We start from the raw sequence: 13,684 nt of genomic DNA on the forward strand, positions 1-13,684 counted from the left end.
AATTAATTAATTAATTATTTTTAAAATGGACCTAGAACTGTTCTACAGAACTCAGTTTAAAGGGCAGATAGTCGGGCCATATGGTGGATTTCAGGGGAATACCCCAGACAACAGTGGAAAGAAATGGACTCTGGTGAAGACTAAGGGTTTGGTATGTTGTATTCATGAAACTTAACCCTTGGAGAGTGATTAAAATAAAAATTTTAAATAAGTGAAAAATGAAATAAAGACCAGGCACTGAGAATTCAAATAAAAGTAAAATTTCACAAAAGAATGACCAAAAAATAAAGACTTTCAGAAGCCCTGCAGTGCATTCTGTATAAAAATTATACTTCTTAGCAAATTATAAGTAATATAATCTCCAACAACTCACAGAACCTATGAGACCGTTCTCCACTGCAGCCATCATCTATAGAATTCTTTGCCAGTCATGGTTACTGCTCCTCTATGTCTTTCCCTGGCTTGAGGTTTCAAAACTCAAGACTTCCCCAGTTCTCTAAGCTTTTCTAAGTGGTTTGTGTCTGTGATGGGCTGAAGCCTATGCCCCTAACAATTCACATGCTGAAGTTCCAGCCCCCCAAAACCTCGAGATATGACTCCAATCAAAGTAGAGTCTTTAGAGAGGAAATTACACTAAAATGAGATCATCAGGCCAGGCCCTAACCCAACATGAATTTTTTCCCAAGAAGTAGTCCCTAGATAAGACTACAAGACAGATGACCATCCTGCACAGACATGGCCATCTTCAAGCCATACCTCCATACGGCCCTCTGTGATCCTCAGAAGAAAACAATACTGCCAACATCAAGATCTCAACATTCTAACCTCAACAACCATAACAAAAGTGATTTCTCATTTTTCTTGTTTAAGCCACACATATGCCTGCAGTTAACTTCACAATAGCAGAAGTTACTTACAAACTACAACCAGTACCTTCTTTTTTATCAAGGTTTTTATCAAGACTCTACTTACCTCTATTATAGTATATCCTTATGAAATTGATTGTCCTCCATAAAAACTAAAACTATATATAACTTTTGTTTCTAATTCTCCACAAACCAAATAACTCCTGACACATATTTTCATTGATTAAATACAAAGGAGTCAATATACAGTTTACTCAACATCTTTCCAACCAATAAGCTCTTCACCCTGAGCAAACTTCTCTGCAAAGAAGTTATCTGAATTGAAATGGCTGGTGCTAGCTTATCAGCTTAAAATAAAATAGTGCATTCAAAACTGCAGTTATTAAAAAAGTTCAAATTGGTTTAAAGGAATTTGGGAGTAGGGGCAAGGCCTATACTAGACAGTGCTCAGAGCTTACTCCTGGCTCTGAACTCAGAGATCACTCTGGTTGGTGCTTGGGGGACCCTAAGCAATGCCAGGAATCGAACCAGGTCAGTCAAGGATAAAGTAAGCATTTTTCCCCCTTTATTATCTTTCCAGCTCCAGAAGGTTCTAGTTGTATTGCAATACATTTAAATAACTTATTAGAAATATAACTTATCAACAAACCTCTGTCTATCTGCCCATGGCCCATAGTTGAAATCTGTTCCTTTACCACAAACTATATCTAGACCCCAACAGGGAGGTAAATCTTGTAATTTGCAATCCTCACTGCTCATTTCTCCTTCAATATTTTCTTCTACTTCTTCTGGAACGAGTCCTGTGTTGCAGAATATAAGAATAGATAGTGTTAAGTCAGTCAATTAAAATAACTTTTAAGCATTTTTTTTTCACATTAGCAGTTTCTTGTTTTTTGGGTTTTTTTTTTTGGTGGGGTTGGGTTACACCCAGTGATGCACAGGGGTTACTCCTGGCTCCGCATTCAGGAACTACTCCTGGCAGTGTTCAGGGGATGATACGGGATGCTGGGATTTGAACCCAGGTTGGCTGCGTGCAAGGCAATCACCTTACCCGCTGTGGTATCACTCTAGTCCCTATATCAGCAGTTTTTAAAAAACTTCTAGTGTTAAACTTTTTCTCCTTCAGGAATCCATACATATTTAAAACCTACTACAGAATCCAAAGTGTATATGAGATATTGTGTGCATGAAAACTCACATATACATGAGTTTTATGTATTAAATTTACTATTATATCAAAATGCATTCAAAATTTGAACTAATATTTTTTTAAATTTTGGGGCCATACCCAGCAGTACTCAAGGCTTACTCCTAACTCCTAAAGCTCTGCACTCAGGGATCATTCCTTGCAGACTCAGGAAACATATGGGGTATGGGCATTTAACTCAGGTCAGCCATGTACTGGGCAAGTGGTCCTATCTATTGTACTATCACCCTGGCCCTCAAATTGAGTACTTTTTAATATTTGTTATTTTTTAAAAATAAAATCATGTTAACAAAATAAAAACTTAATTAAAATAATAAAATTTTAATAAGATTTAATTTCCTATAAAATATCTTTAAGAAAAACAGTTACTTTCTAAAACAAAATAATTTAGTTAGCTGTGCTAGCAATGCGTTCTCTTTTTATAACAGAGGACACACCCAGTGGTATTCAGGTACCATCCAGCTACATATAGGTAGTACTGGGGATGCACCTTGGAGCCTACACATGCCACGCATGAGCTATACCACTTGAATCATATTCCGATCCACAGTGCTGCTTTAATTTTGGCAAGTCTCCTCAATGTCCATCCAGTTTAACAGAAATGGTCATGAAGAACTGTCAGACTCATACCTGGTTCATCCATGTAGTAGTAGATGTCCACATCATTTGACTGCATCACCACAAAACCCTCTCCCATTAACCGAGGTGGTCTGTAAAAAGCAAAGGGAAGACAGACTGATTATGCACCCCAAATACAAAGTGTTCAGTCTTCTCATTAATGGAGGCAAAGAGATGAAAAACGGCCCTTTGAAAAGAGAAAAACGTCTTTTAAAATGACAATTGGCCCATAACTCTCTTCCATATTAGACTACATAAAATAGGAACTAAAAACTTTGATATGTAAATTAAGAGAAAAAAATGTTCTTCATTTTAGGTTCTAAATGAGAGAAAGCAACTTCAAACAAAGTTTAATACTATGGAAGAATAATGGTTGCTGGTATATCATCAATGATGTGACTATCAGGTTTTTTTTTTTGCTTTTTGGGTCACACCCAGCAATGCACAGGGGTCACTCCTGGCTCATGCACTCAGGAATCACTCCTGGCGGTGCTCGACCATATGGGATGCTGGGATTTGAACCCGGGTCATCCGCGTGCAAGGCAAACGCCCTACCCGCTGTGCTATCACTCCAGCCCCAGTGACTATCAGTTTTACAACAAAATGACAATCAACTATTTTACACTGTTGCTATAAAATGGAATAAAAGTATCATACATATATAAAGTTTAGTCATTCCAAAACATTTTGTCATTACTTGCTTTTTTTGATGCTGTGATCAAATTCAAAATCTCACACTGTCAAGACTACTTTTAATAATTATAGATTACCTAGTTCCAAGGATAGATGATAAACTAGAAATACACCTCAAGTGAATAAATCTGGAATGAAACCTCTCTAACATCTATTTCTCACATCATCTTTACTTGTTTTAACTTTCCCTTTGTCACATACCACAGTATCTTCCTCAATGTCAAAATTAACTTCTTGATCATAAAGTAACAGAACCTACAAAGATTATAAATTTTCTTCTATATATTAAATCCAAAGGTTAATGTTTAATTACATCATCTAACTGACATGTTTACTTCTGAAGTATGAAATATACAATTTTAAATATACTACATAAATAGTATAACCTTTTTTTTATTCTCTAGATACTTCACAAAATCCAAATTTATTCAGTATTATTACCTTTACCTATAAATTAAGAAGAGGGCATAGACAGCTGTTAAAAAAAAGGAAGTCAAGAATTTTGTAGTTAAGTGGATGGGCATGAAAAGTTTCATGCTGAGTGAAATGAGTCAGAAAGAGAGAGACAGACATAGAAAGACTGCACTCATCTATGGTATATAGAATATCAGAGTGGGAGACTAATACCCAAGAACTGTAGAAATAAGTACCAGGAGGTTGACCCCATGGCTTCGCGGCTGGCCTCACGTTCTGGGGAAAGGGCAACTCAGAGAAGCGATCACCAACTACATTGTAGTTGAAGGCCATGTGGGGGAAGGGAGTTGCGGGCTGAATGAGGGCTAGAGACTGAGCACAGCGGCCACTGAACACCTTTATTGCAAACCACAACAGCTAATTAGAGAGAGAGAACAGAAGGGAATGCCCTGCCACAGTGGCAGGGTGGGGTGGGGGGGAGATGGGATTGGGGAGGGTGGGAGGGACGCCGGGTTTACGGGTGGTGGAGAATGGGCACTGGTGAAGGGATGGGTTCCCGAACTTTTTATGAGGGAAGTATAAGCACAAAAGTGTATAAATCTGTAACTGTACCCTCATGGTGATTCTCTAATTAAAAATAAATAAATTATAAAAATAAAAAAAATTAAAAAAAAAAGAAGAGGGCATAGAGCCCACAGTCTAGAAGAAATTTAACGAAAGTCCACGATCCAGCAGAGTGGGACCAGTGAGCCACAACTGAGCTCCAGAGAGGCTGCGGGTCTCCCTCTTCTACCTTCTTAGTTGAGCCAATCTCCAGAAACCTTTAACAAGCCAGCCAGAATGTAAAACTCCTCATCCTTTCATAGCAATATATTGCTAACCCTAAAGAAACTGAGAAATGGTGGAAACTTCACACCAACATATTCTTCAACCCTAGCCTCTCTCCCAATAACAAATCGTAGAGAGCTCTCCTCCCAACATAAGCACGAGCACTGGAACTATAAGGCCCTTCCACTCTGTACAGACACCCAGTGAGAGTAAGGCTCCTTCCCACTCTGTGGAAGGAAAACAGTCCTGGGAAGCTAGGTGAAAAACTGGCTAAGACTCGATGCAAAGTGAGTTCCAAAACAGAATCATCCAAACTTCAGCAGCTTCCCAAGGGTAATTTACTCAATTTTGAGCTTCTCATTAACTCAAAACGAGTTAATGGATCATTATAATGAATTTGTCACTTACTATTTATCTGTTTCTTCTGGAAATAAAAACCTAGCTGCTATGTTCATTTTCTAACACACAAACATTAGGATATAAATGCCTCACATAAGTTTTCCAAACACAGTAATAAGAAAAAAAAGTAAAAAAAAATTATAGTCATAATCTTACAGCGAAGTTTTTAAACTGTAGTTTATGCAATTACTGCCCAACTTGTAGCAAATAAAATGATGCTAATAATTCTAACTGGCATCAATGGTATATACCAAGAACTTTTTATTTTTATAACACTTTCTTACTCATCATTTTGAAGACCAACATATCTCGGACTAGGAACAAGCATCACCCGAACATTCTCCAGCTTTCCTTTTACTATGTGCATGAACTGGTCAAGATGGCTTGACGGTGGTTTTGTAGTATAAGTTAAGAAAGCATCATCAAAGTTGATACACAGAGTTTGAGGTTGGTAATGATTCCCAAAGGCCAAGCGTCCCTAAAAGACAGATAAGATATTAGACCATACTTCTTCAGGCCCAGTTTTTCCTTAGCTGACTTAATAACAAGCATTTTAAAGCCACAACTAAATAATACACTTTAGTACTTGTCACTATTTATATAATTACACCCGAACAATTTAGACCAATTTTCAAATAAATTTACATATGTACAGACTTTAAGACTTTAAGGTCTAGTAAATTGGTGCTAAAACAGTGTTGGTGCTAAAACAATCCTTTTACACTTTATGAAAATCAGAGCCAAAACTCTTTACAAAAATTACTTTTTTTGGATCTAAAAGATACAGCTCAACAAGCTGAGAGCATGATTTACACATAGAAGACCCAGCTGAATCACCAATATTGCAGTTACCCAAGCATCTCTGGGAGTAATCCTACTCAAAGTCAAGATAGCTCTCAAGTGCTGCTTGGTGTGATACATCTCCCCAACCCCTACAAAACAAACAGATACCCTTTAAGAAAAATAAAGTGTCACACCCAGTAGTGCTCAAGGAGCCTGCTTGACACCCAGGAACCATCAGTTATAGCAGAGTCCCAACAGTGGGAGTGAAGGGGTGGAGGATGGAGTATCAGGAATCAAACTCAGACCTCTCAAGCTAGGCATGTGTCCTGCAATTTGAACTATCTCCCTGGTCCAAAAATTACTTTATTAGTTAAATATCATTATTTAAAAACTAAAACATTCACTGAAGCATAATTTACTTACTGTGCTCACATTGACCTTTATGACAGGAATAAGTGATCTCCATGAAGATGCTGGGTCTTGAGATTCCGTTTTTACTTTAACTCTGAGAAAATTAAAAAAATAAAAATTGATAGTATCAGAAAAACTTAAATACCTGAATATACAGTTGACTTCTTAACAACATACATTTTTTTCTTTTTTTTTCTTTTTCAAAGAATAGGAAACCTGCAAAATAGTCAAGTAGTGCCCAGAGGATCTGGAGGCAATTCCAGCAATACTTGTGAAACCAGGTCAGACAGCTCAATCTTGGAGTCTACTATGGTCATATCTGATGGTGTTCTGTGGGCCACGTAGTGCTAGGAATTAAAATTGAGACCCTGCACAAGGAAGGCATGCAGTCCTGACCACTGAGTTATACATCATGAATGCCAGCTCTATTTTTCCAATACAGATACAGGAATAATAATGTCCCTAAACAATCTCAGAGAATGCACTATATCAAATTTTATATCTGCGAGTTATGACAACACAACTGTTTTACAAACTGGTAAGCTGCTATTACATCTATTGCCATGTCCATTTTACTACAATACCACATTTAACAAGACAGCCAAGTGATCACCACACAAATGATCAAGGTACTCACTATGATGTCTTCCAGGATCTACAGCAAGACTGACAACACAAACGTTCCTTTTCCTTCCCCCCCATCTTGGACCAAGTAACATGAAGATTATTGGCCAAGAGTAAGAAAAGGGAACTGGCTAACGTTTCTTGGCCAAAAGAGAAAAAAAAATGGAAGGTACACAAATTTAAGACACAAAACTTTCACAGCAATTCACCAAAGGGTTATCCTCCAAGACCACGGCCAGTTAAGTGATGTCAGTACTTAATACTACACTCAAAACTAACCCCCACGCTCTCTTAATGACCACTGCCTGCAGCCAACTGGGTTCACACTCCAACATCACACTGGATCATCTGACCACTGAGTACAGCCGGGTTGGCCTGAGTAACCCCTAGCACTCCAGGCTACCAGTCGAGCTGATTCCTTGGGTCTTTGTGATGAATTGTCAGTCAAGAAATAACCAAAAGGTACTCTGGGCCTTTGAGCACTGCTTATTAAGAAACCCTCCAAATGTACAAATTTTGTGTACCAAAAAAGAAAAAAGAAAAAAAATCAGTGAGCTTATCAATCAAAGCAGAAAAAGCAATCAATAGAATCTAACATCCATTCCCTAGTATACCAGGAATAGAGGAAGACTTCCCCAACTTGACTGTTACGAAAAAAACTCTACAGTTACTATGATGGTGAAAAAACAGAAGCCTGTCCACTAAGATCAGGTACAATATAAGGGTGTTATCTCACCACTCTGTACTTGAGTTCTTTTAACAAAAGGGATATATGTTGGAAAGAAAGAATTGAGACTTGCAGCCAATATAGCTGTCTATGTAGAAAACCGGAAAGAATCACACTGTTGTCCCATTGTTCATAGATTTACTTGAGCAGACACCAGTAATGTCTCCATTGTTAGACTTATTGTTAAGGTAGCTTGCCAGGCTCTCTGAGAAGGACGGAGGAATCGAACCTGGGTCAGCAGCATGAAAGGCAAATGCCCTACCCACTGTACTATCACTCCAGTCTGGAAAGAATAACCGGAAAGAATAACAACTAAAAATTCAAACAACTCTGAAAACCAATAAGCAATTACAGCAAGGTTATAGTGAATTATTGGGAAGTGAATTACCTTCCAATAAATCAGCAATGTGCAAGTGAAATGTCGTACTTGAAATGCAAAAAAAAAAAAACCACAAAACTCTGAACAAAGATACTTCAACGAGAACTAAATTAATGGAGAGTTTGCGATCAGAAGACCCAGAATCATCAAGATGTCAGTTCTGTTTGTTTGTTTAAATAAGGTGAATTTCCAGGGAAATGCAGAGTACTTTGTTTTTCTGGAAAGTGGTGGTGAGTGAAATAAGTTTTAAAACTTCTGGTCTACCACTTCAATGCAACTCAGTCAAAATCTTTTTTTTTTTTGCTTCTTTTTGGGTCACACCCGGCGATGCTCAGGGGTTACTCCTGGCTTTGCACTCAGGAATCACTCCTAGCAGTGCTCAGGGGACCATGTGGGATGCTGGGAATCGAACCCGGGTCGGGTGCGTGCAAGGCAAACGCCCTACCCGCTGTGTTATTGCTCCAGCCCCCATCAATCAAAATTTCTTAAGTGAATATCTTGTTAACAACAACAAACTGGTTCTACAGCTTATGTAGACAAGCAAAAGACCCCAAATAGTCAACCAAATATGGGGATAAAAAATAAAGTTGGAGAAGTCTTATTATTTGACTCCAAGATTCACTATAAAATGATGATAATTAAGACTGTAGTGTTGTGAGAGAAAAGTAGATCAATGGAAGAGAATGAAAAGTCCAGAACAGACAAAATCAAACCACATATTTGTATACACATTTTAAGTAAGCATATATATGTGTGTATATATATGTGTGTGTGTGTGTGTGTGTGTGTGTGTATACCATAGTTATGCAAGTTTCAAAAGGGTGAAAATAATTAGTTGTCAATAAGGAGGGAAGGACAGTGAGCAGGGACAGAATAGGACCTCTTTTTACATACATAATTCTTTTAAGTTATTTATTTATTTTTTAAGTAGCTATTTTTCATCTTTTTAAAACTTTTTAAAATTAAATCACTTGAGATAGCCCATTACAAAACTGTTCGTGATTGGATTTCAGTCATACAAAGGAACAGGTATAGAATGACTGCATTCATTTTTGATATATAAAAGAAAAATAACTTGTATCACTTGTGATGTGCCTGATACCGAAAGAGACCCCAATATGGCAGCGTTAAGAAGGATATAAAAGAAAAGTAGTATGAAACTAATATCCAACACCAAGAAAAACAGGGGCCAGGAGGATTAGTCAGTGGTTGGAATCTACCACAAATATGGGGGGGATGGAGGACAGGTGAGACAGAGAAGGGACCAGTATGACAATAATATTTGGAAATGATCACACTGGGTAAAAACTGAATATTGAAAGTATGTAAAGGGAGATACATGATAACCTTTCAGTATCTGTACTGCAAGTGACAGCAAGAGTAAGAGACCAAGCAAGAGAGGTAGGAGAGAATGAGTATGGAAGGGCAGTGGGGAGTTGGGGGTGGTGGGAGGGAAACTGGGGATATTGGTGCTGGGTACTGTTAAGTTTTTTTAAAGACAAATTATTTATGTGCATCCAAGTTTTAATCTACAAAAAAATTATATGTATTTAGGTGAGAAGTTCAATGTTATTCTACTAAAAGCGAATGCTAGATATTGCCAATTAATAATTTCAAATGCAACAATGAACCTTTCAATTTTGGACTGGGTCCTTGTTCTTCCATTTTCCCGTGTCTTATCATCCTCTTTCTTGGGTGGAATTATTGTTGGCTCCAAACCAAATAATTCTTGAAGGTGCCCATAAAGATCCGAACGATTATAGACATGAAATTCAAAGTCATTGACAGTGATGTACAATCTAGTTTCTGCCTTTGGATCTAAAGACATAAATTACAAAAATAAGTTAAGTAAATAGTTTTAGTTAACCTTTTAAAACTTCAAAGTTTTACTCAATTATCTGCACAGCTAATTCCAAGGATTTATTTTAAAATATAGATCATTGGTAAAACAATTTGCAATATGTAAGACTACACAAATGCAAAAAAGAATCCTGACATTTCAATTTAGTATTCTGGAAACAACTCAAACATTTAGATTCTAAATGAACTGTAAATGAAATGTGTAATGACAAAACGTAAATATTTTATGGTAAGAATACCCAAAAAAAGCTTTCACTCTAAGAGAGATATGAATTCATATTGAAAAATCGATAGTAAAATGTCTAAATTACAATGCACTTAAAGTATGTGAATTTCTGTATCACATACTGGAATTTTTTATGCATTTTGTTTTTACCAATTACACAATGTTAAATCAAATGAATTAATGAGCTATATGTGTCAAACAACCACAAGTACAAGATATAATTAATCATAAATTATCATAATTTAAAAACCCATCTATAAAGTGAAAGATCGTCTGCTTCTACTGAAGAAATTATCAGGGAAATGGCCACTTAAGTTGACCAAAGAAGTGAGAAGAAAAGTACCGCCGTCAACTGTTTTGCTTTCATTATGCAGTGAATCTTACATGTGGTATCAGAGAGACTTAGCCTTTGTCCATTTTTATCCCTTCTGAAATAAAAATTAATTAAAGGGCAATTAAAAAGATATTATGAGTTAGAAGTACTTAATCTTTTGTAAACTAAAGAATTGTTACTTTCATTTTTCAGTTTGAACTGTAATTTAAATCTATGATACCAGATTTCAGCATTAATTTCTCATCCACTTGTTAACAATAAAGTTATGAAATATCAGGCACCCTGAGTAAACATAAGCCACAATTTAAATCAACAAATGAAAATGTTTAAATCACTCTGCCACTCATATTTCAATACATTTAAGTTCTACTCCAGTGTAGATTTCTTCATTAGTTCCTAAGAAACTTGAGAAAGCAAAGTCAACTCAATCCTTTAAAAATATTAATGTTTAGTAGCTATAACTTTCCAGGATTTTTTTAATGGCTCTCAACGTATGTTCCCTCTTGTTCTTCAGAATGCACATAATTAAAACCTAAAACAATCCCCTGAATTAACATATTGTTTCATTCCTTTTTCTTACCATAGATCAAATTCTGAAAAACAAAGGGAAACAGTACATTTTAAATACACAGGAAATACACTGGCTTGATGTATTTATAAGCTGTATGTATACAGCTTCACTGTCTGTTTTCAAGTGAGTACCTCAACTGTCTATGATGCATCAGGTTCTGATCTTTCCGCAATCACCCATGACCAAAGGCTGGGACCAAATGGCCAACAGTCTAATTCAGGTCTTTGCAATTTTATGTCAATGAGGCCTCTCCCACCTGAGATATCAACCAAATCCCTGATTTTCCCACCCCAACCTACCCTGCAATCTTTCCTATCTTACCAATAATCAAGTCTACATTTCTTACGCACAAACCAAAAATTCTAACTTTCCTCTTTCACATCCCAGGTATCTGCAATCCCCAGCTGCTTTTCTGTTAGCATCTATCCAGAATCTAACCACTCTCATACCACCCTCACCCATGTCTCCAAGCATTTGCTGATCTTAACACGGCACCCTCTGAATCTCCTTGCTATTGTCCTAACCCTCCTTAAACTCTACTCTGCACAATGGCAAGGTTACCCCCCAAAACCTTGCTATCATGTAATTCTTCCATTCCTAAATTTTCTGATGACTTCCCACCTCTCATTAATAATCTTTAAAGTCAGTTTTTCAAAGTGGGTGATACTGTCCAAGGGGGGGAGGGGGAGGAGGGAGTAGTAGCTTTGGGTGCAATTTTGGGGGTGGAGGGGAACACTTTCTGTCAGAAGAAGGACAGATACAGAACAATCTCTCTCATAACTGGGATATCAAGAAACACAGTAAGGCAGCCACAAACAGAAAAATGCAACATAAATGGAGATTTAGTCCACAGAACTGAGGGGGATGAGGGGGAGATGAGCAGAACCCTTTGGACCTTGGTGAAGGGAAGGGGACACTCTGGTGGTGGGTGTGGTGTTGGAACTATGTTTAACAGTTTTGAAAATCACAAAAAATGTAGCCTATTCTCTATGTACAATATTATGAATTCTGCCCCTCAGTTGTGGTAGACTGACAGTGTACTAGACCAAAGTTTATTCTTGCATTGTACTTTGGCAATGTTCCTATGCCTCTGAAAGTTCTACTGTGAGCCTATGCGTAAAATATCCCATCCTCTGTAATGGATTTTTTTAAAGCACTGAAAAGAGAAAGACCTCTGCCCATTCACCAAAACTGTGTTCCTCTTAATGAGGAAATAGGTTGTAATGTTAAAAGAGTAGGTTAAACTATGAGCAAATAATTAGAACTAGAAAAATGATAATTATTAGACCACCAATATTTACCACCTCTGAAACTGGAGACATAGAACCTGTTTTCCCCTGCAAACCACATGAGCAAGCAAAATTACTTTTAGAAAGTAATGAAGATGAATAAAATTTAGTATTAAGAACATAAAATATACAATAATTAAGAGGCATTTTAGCTGTACACCATGGATAATTACTGATACAGAGCAGACAGAAATGTTAACATTAATAGTAACAAGGGTGTAGAAAATAGCTCAGCAGTGGAACACAAGCCTAAACTGTATTACACTCTAGGTTCAATTCTCTACACCACATGGCCCCCTGAGCACTGCCAGGAGTGGCCCTCACAATTAAAAAACACACAAAAACTTTTAACAGTAATTATAGAATTACAGTTCAAGGACTTTGGAGAATCCCTCAGCTCTTTTTCAGGGGACTTCAAGATAAAATTATTCCAATAGTATTATTACACTAAGAAGTTACGATTTTTCTCGAGCCGGAGCCGATACCAGCGCAAGACCTTCGGTTCCAGAGACTGCTTGCAGATACTCTACAAGTCTATCAACTAAGCCAGAGCCCCACACCTGCTGATGACGGGAAATAACCATCCTTTTCGGTTTTTTTTTCCCTTGTCAGGCAGCGTGGCGATTACTAAAACAGGCGTGAACTCGGTGGCGCGGGGCAAGGGGGAAAAAGAAAAACTATGTAACAAACAGCGGGACTTAATATCTCTATATTCTTAGCAATGGAGAACTATCAAATGCCTCCTTGGCAATAGGACTGCTTTTCTTTTTTGGGGGAAACCCCAACAACGGTAGTGAGTTGTGTGTTGAAACATGGAATGTAATCGAAATAAGGCGTAAACGAAGTGAAACATATCATGTGCAAGGGTTGGGACTGGGGAGGTGGGAGGGGGCGGCAGGTATACTGGGGGGGTTGGTGATGGAAGATGGGCACTGGTGAAGTGAAGGGTGTTTGAGAACTGTATAACCGACATAATCCTGAGAACTATGTAACCCTCCACATGGTGATTCAATAAAATTAAAAAAAAAAAAAAAAAAAAAAAAGAAGTTACGATTTTTTCTCATTCTCCTATGAGTAGAGGAGTCTTTAAAGGCAATGTTATGTGTGATGTATGATGAATACAATAGACTGAAGAGCAGGGATAAGATTCTGATTTTTTCCATTAAATCTAAACTAAAGGTAGCTGCAAAAATAAAACAATGGCACTCTTTCTCTCTTTTTTTAAAATGTTGTTTTAGAAGTCATGTTACTTAAAGTATGATTTATTTTAAATATAAATAGTCATATTTATTTATAATAGAATTTAAATGTTTGTAGAATTATCAAGCTTGAGTTTGACTGTTATAAATAATTAAAATAAAAGCTCTTTGGGATTCTCAATAATTTACAAGGATATAAAAGGTACTGGGGTTAGAAAGTTTTGGAATCCTTATTCAGAAAAAGGAAGGTTACAGT

At 37.1% G+C, this 13,684-nt stretch overlaps 1 protein-coding gene across 7 annotated transcripts in view; it reads right to left on the reverse strand.

Annotated features, from left to right (window-relative positions):
• The window catches only part of BLTP1 (bridge-like lipid transfer protein family member 1), a 193,215-nt gene that overhangs the window by 147,452 nt on the left and 32,079 nt on the right, over window positions 1–13,684 (reverse strand). For all 7 annotated transcript variants that reach the window (XM_055144298.1, XM_055144300.1, XM_055144302.1 and 4 more), the window contains exons 7-11: window positions 9,581–9,767; window positions 6,232–6,313; window positions 5,310–5,503; window positions 2,704–2,783; window positions 1,516–1,666 (exon numbers count right to left, since the gene is read on the reverse strand). In XM_055144298.1, the coding sequence (XP_055000273.1) occupies window positions 1,516–1,666; window positions 2,704–2,783; window positions 5,310–5,503; window positions 6,232–6,313; window positions 9,581–9,767 (694 nt within the window). The remainder of the gene's footprint in view (window positions 1–1,515; window positions 1,667–2,703; window positions 2,784–5,309; window positions 5,504–6,231; window positions 6,314–9,580; window positions 9,768–13,684) is intronic.

Source organism: Sorex araneus, chromosome 7 (assembly GCF_027595985.1).
Source record: "Sorex araneus isolate mSorAra2 chromosome 7, mSorAra2.pri, whole genome shotgun sequence".
In the NCBI taxonomy this organism is placed as follows: domain Eukaryota; kingdom Metazoa; phylum Chordata; class Mammalia; order Eulipotyphla; family Soricidae; genus Sorex; species Sorex araneus.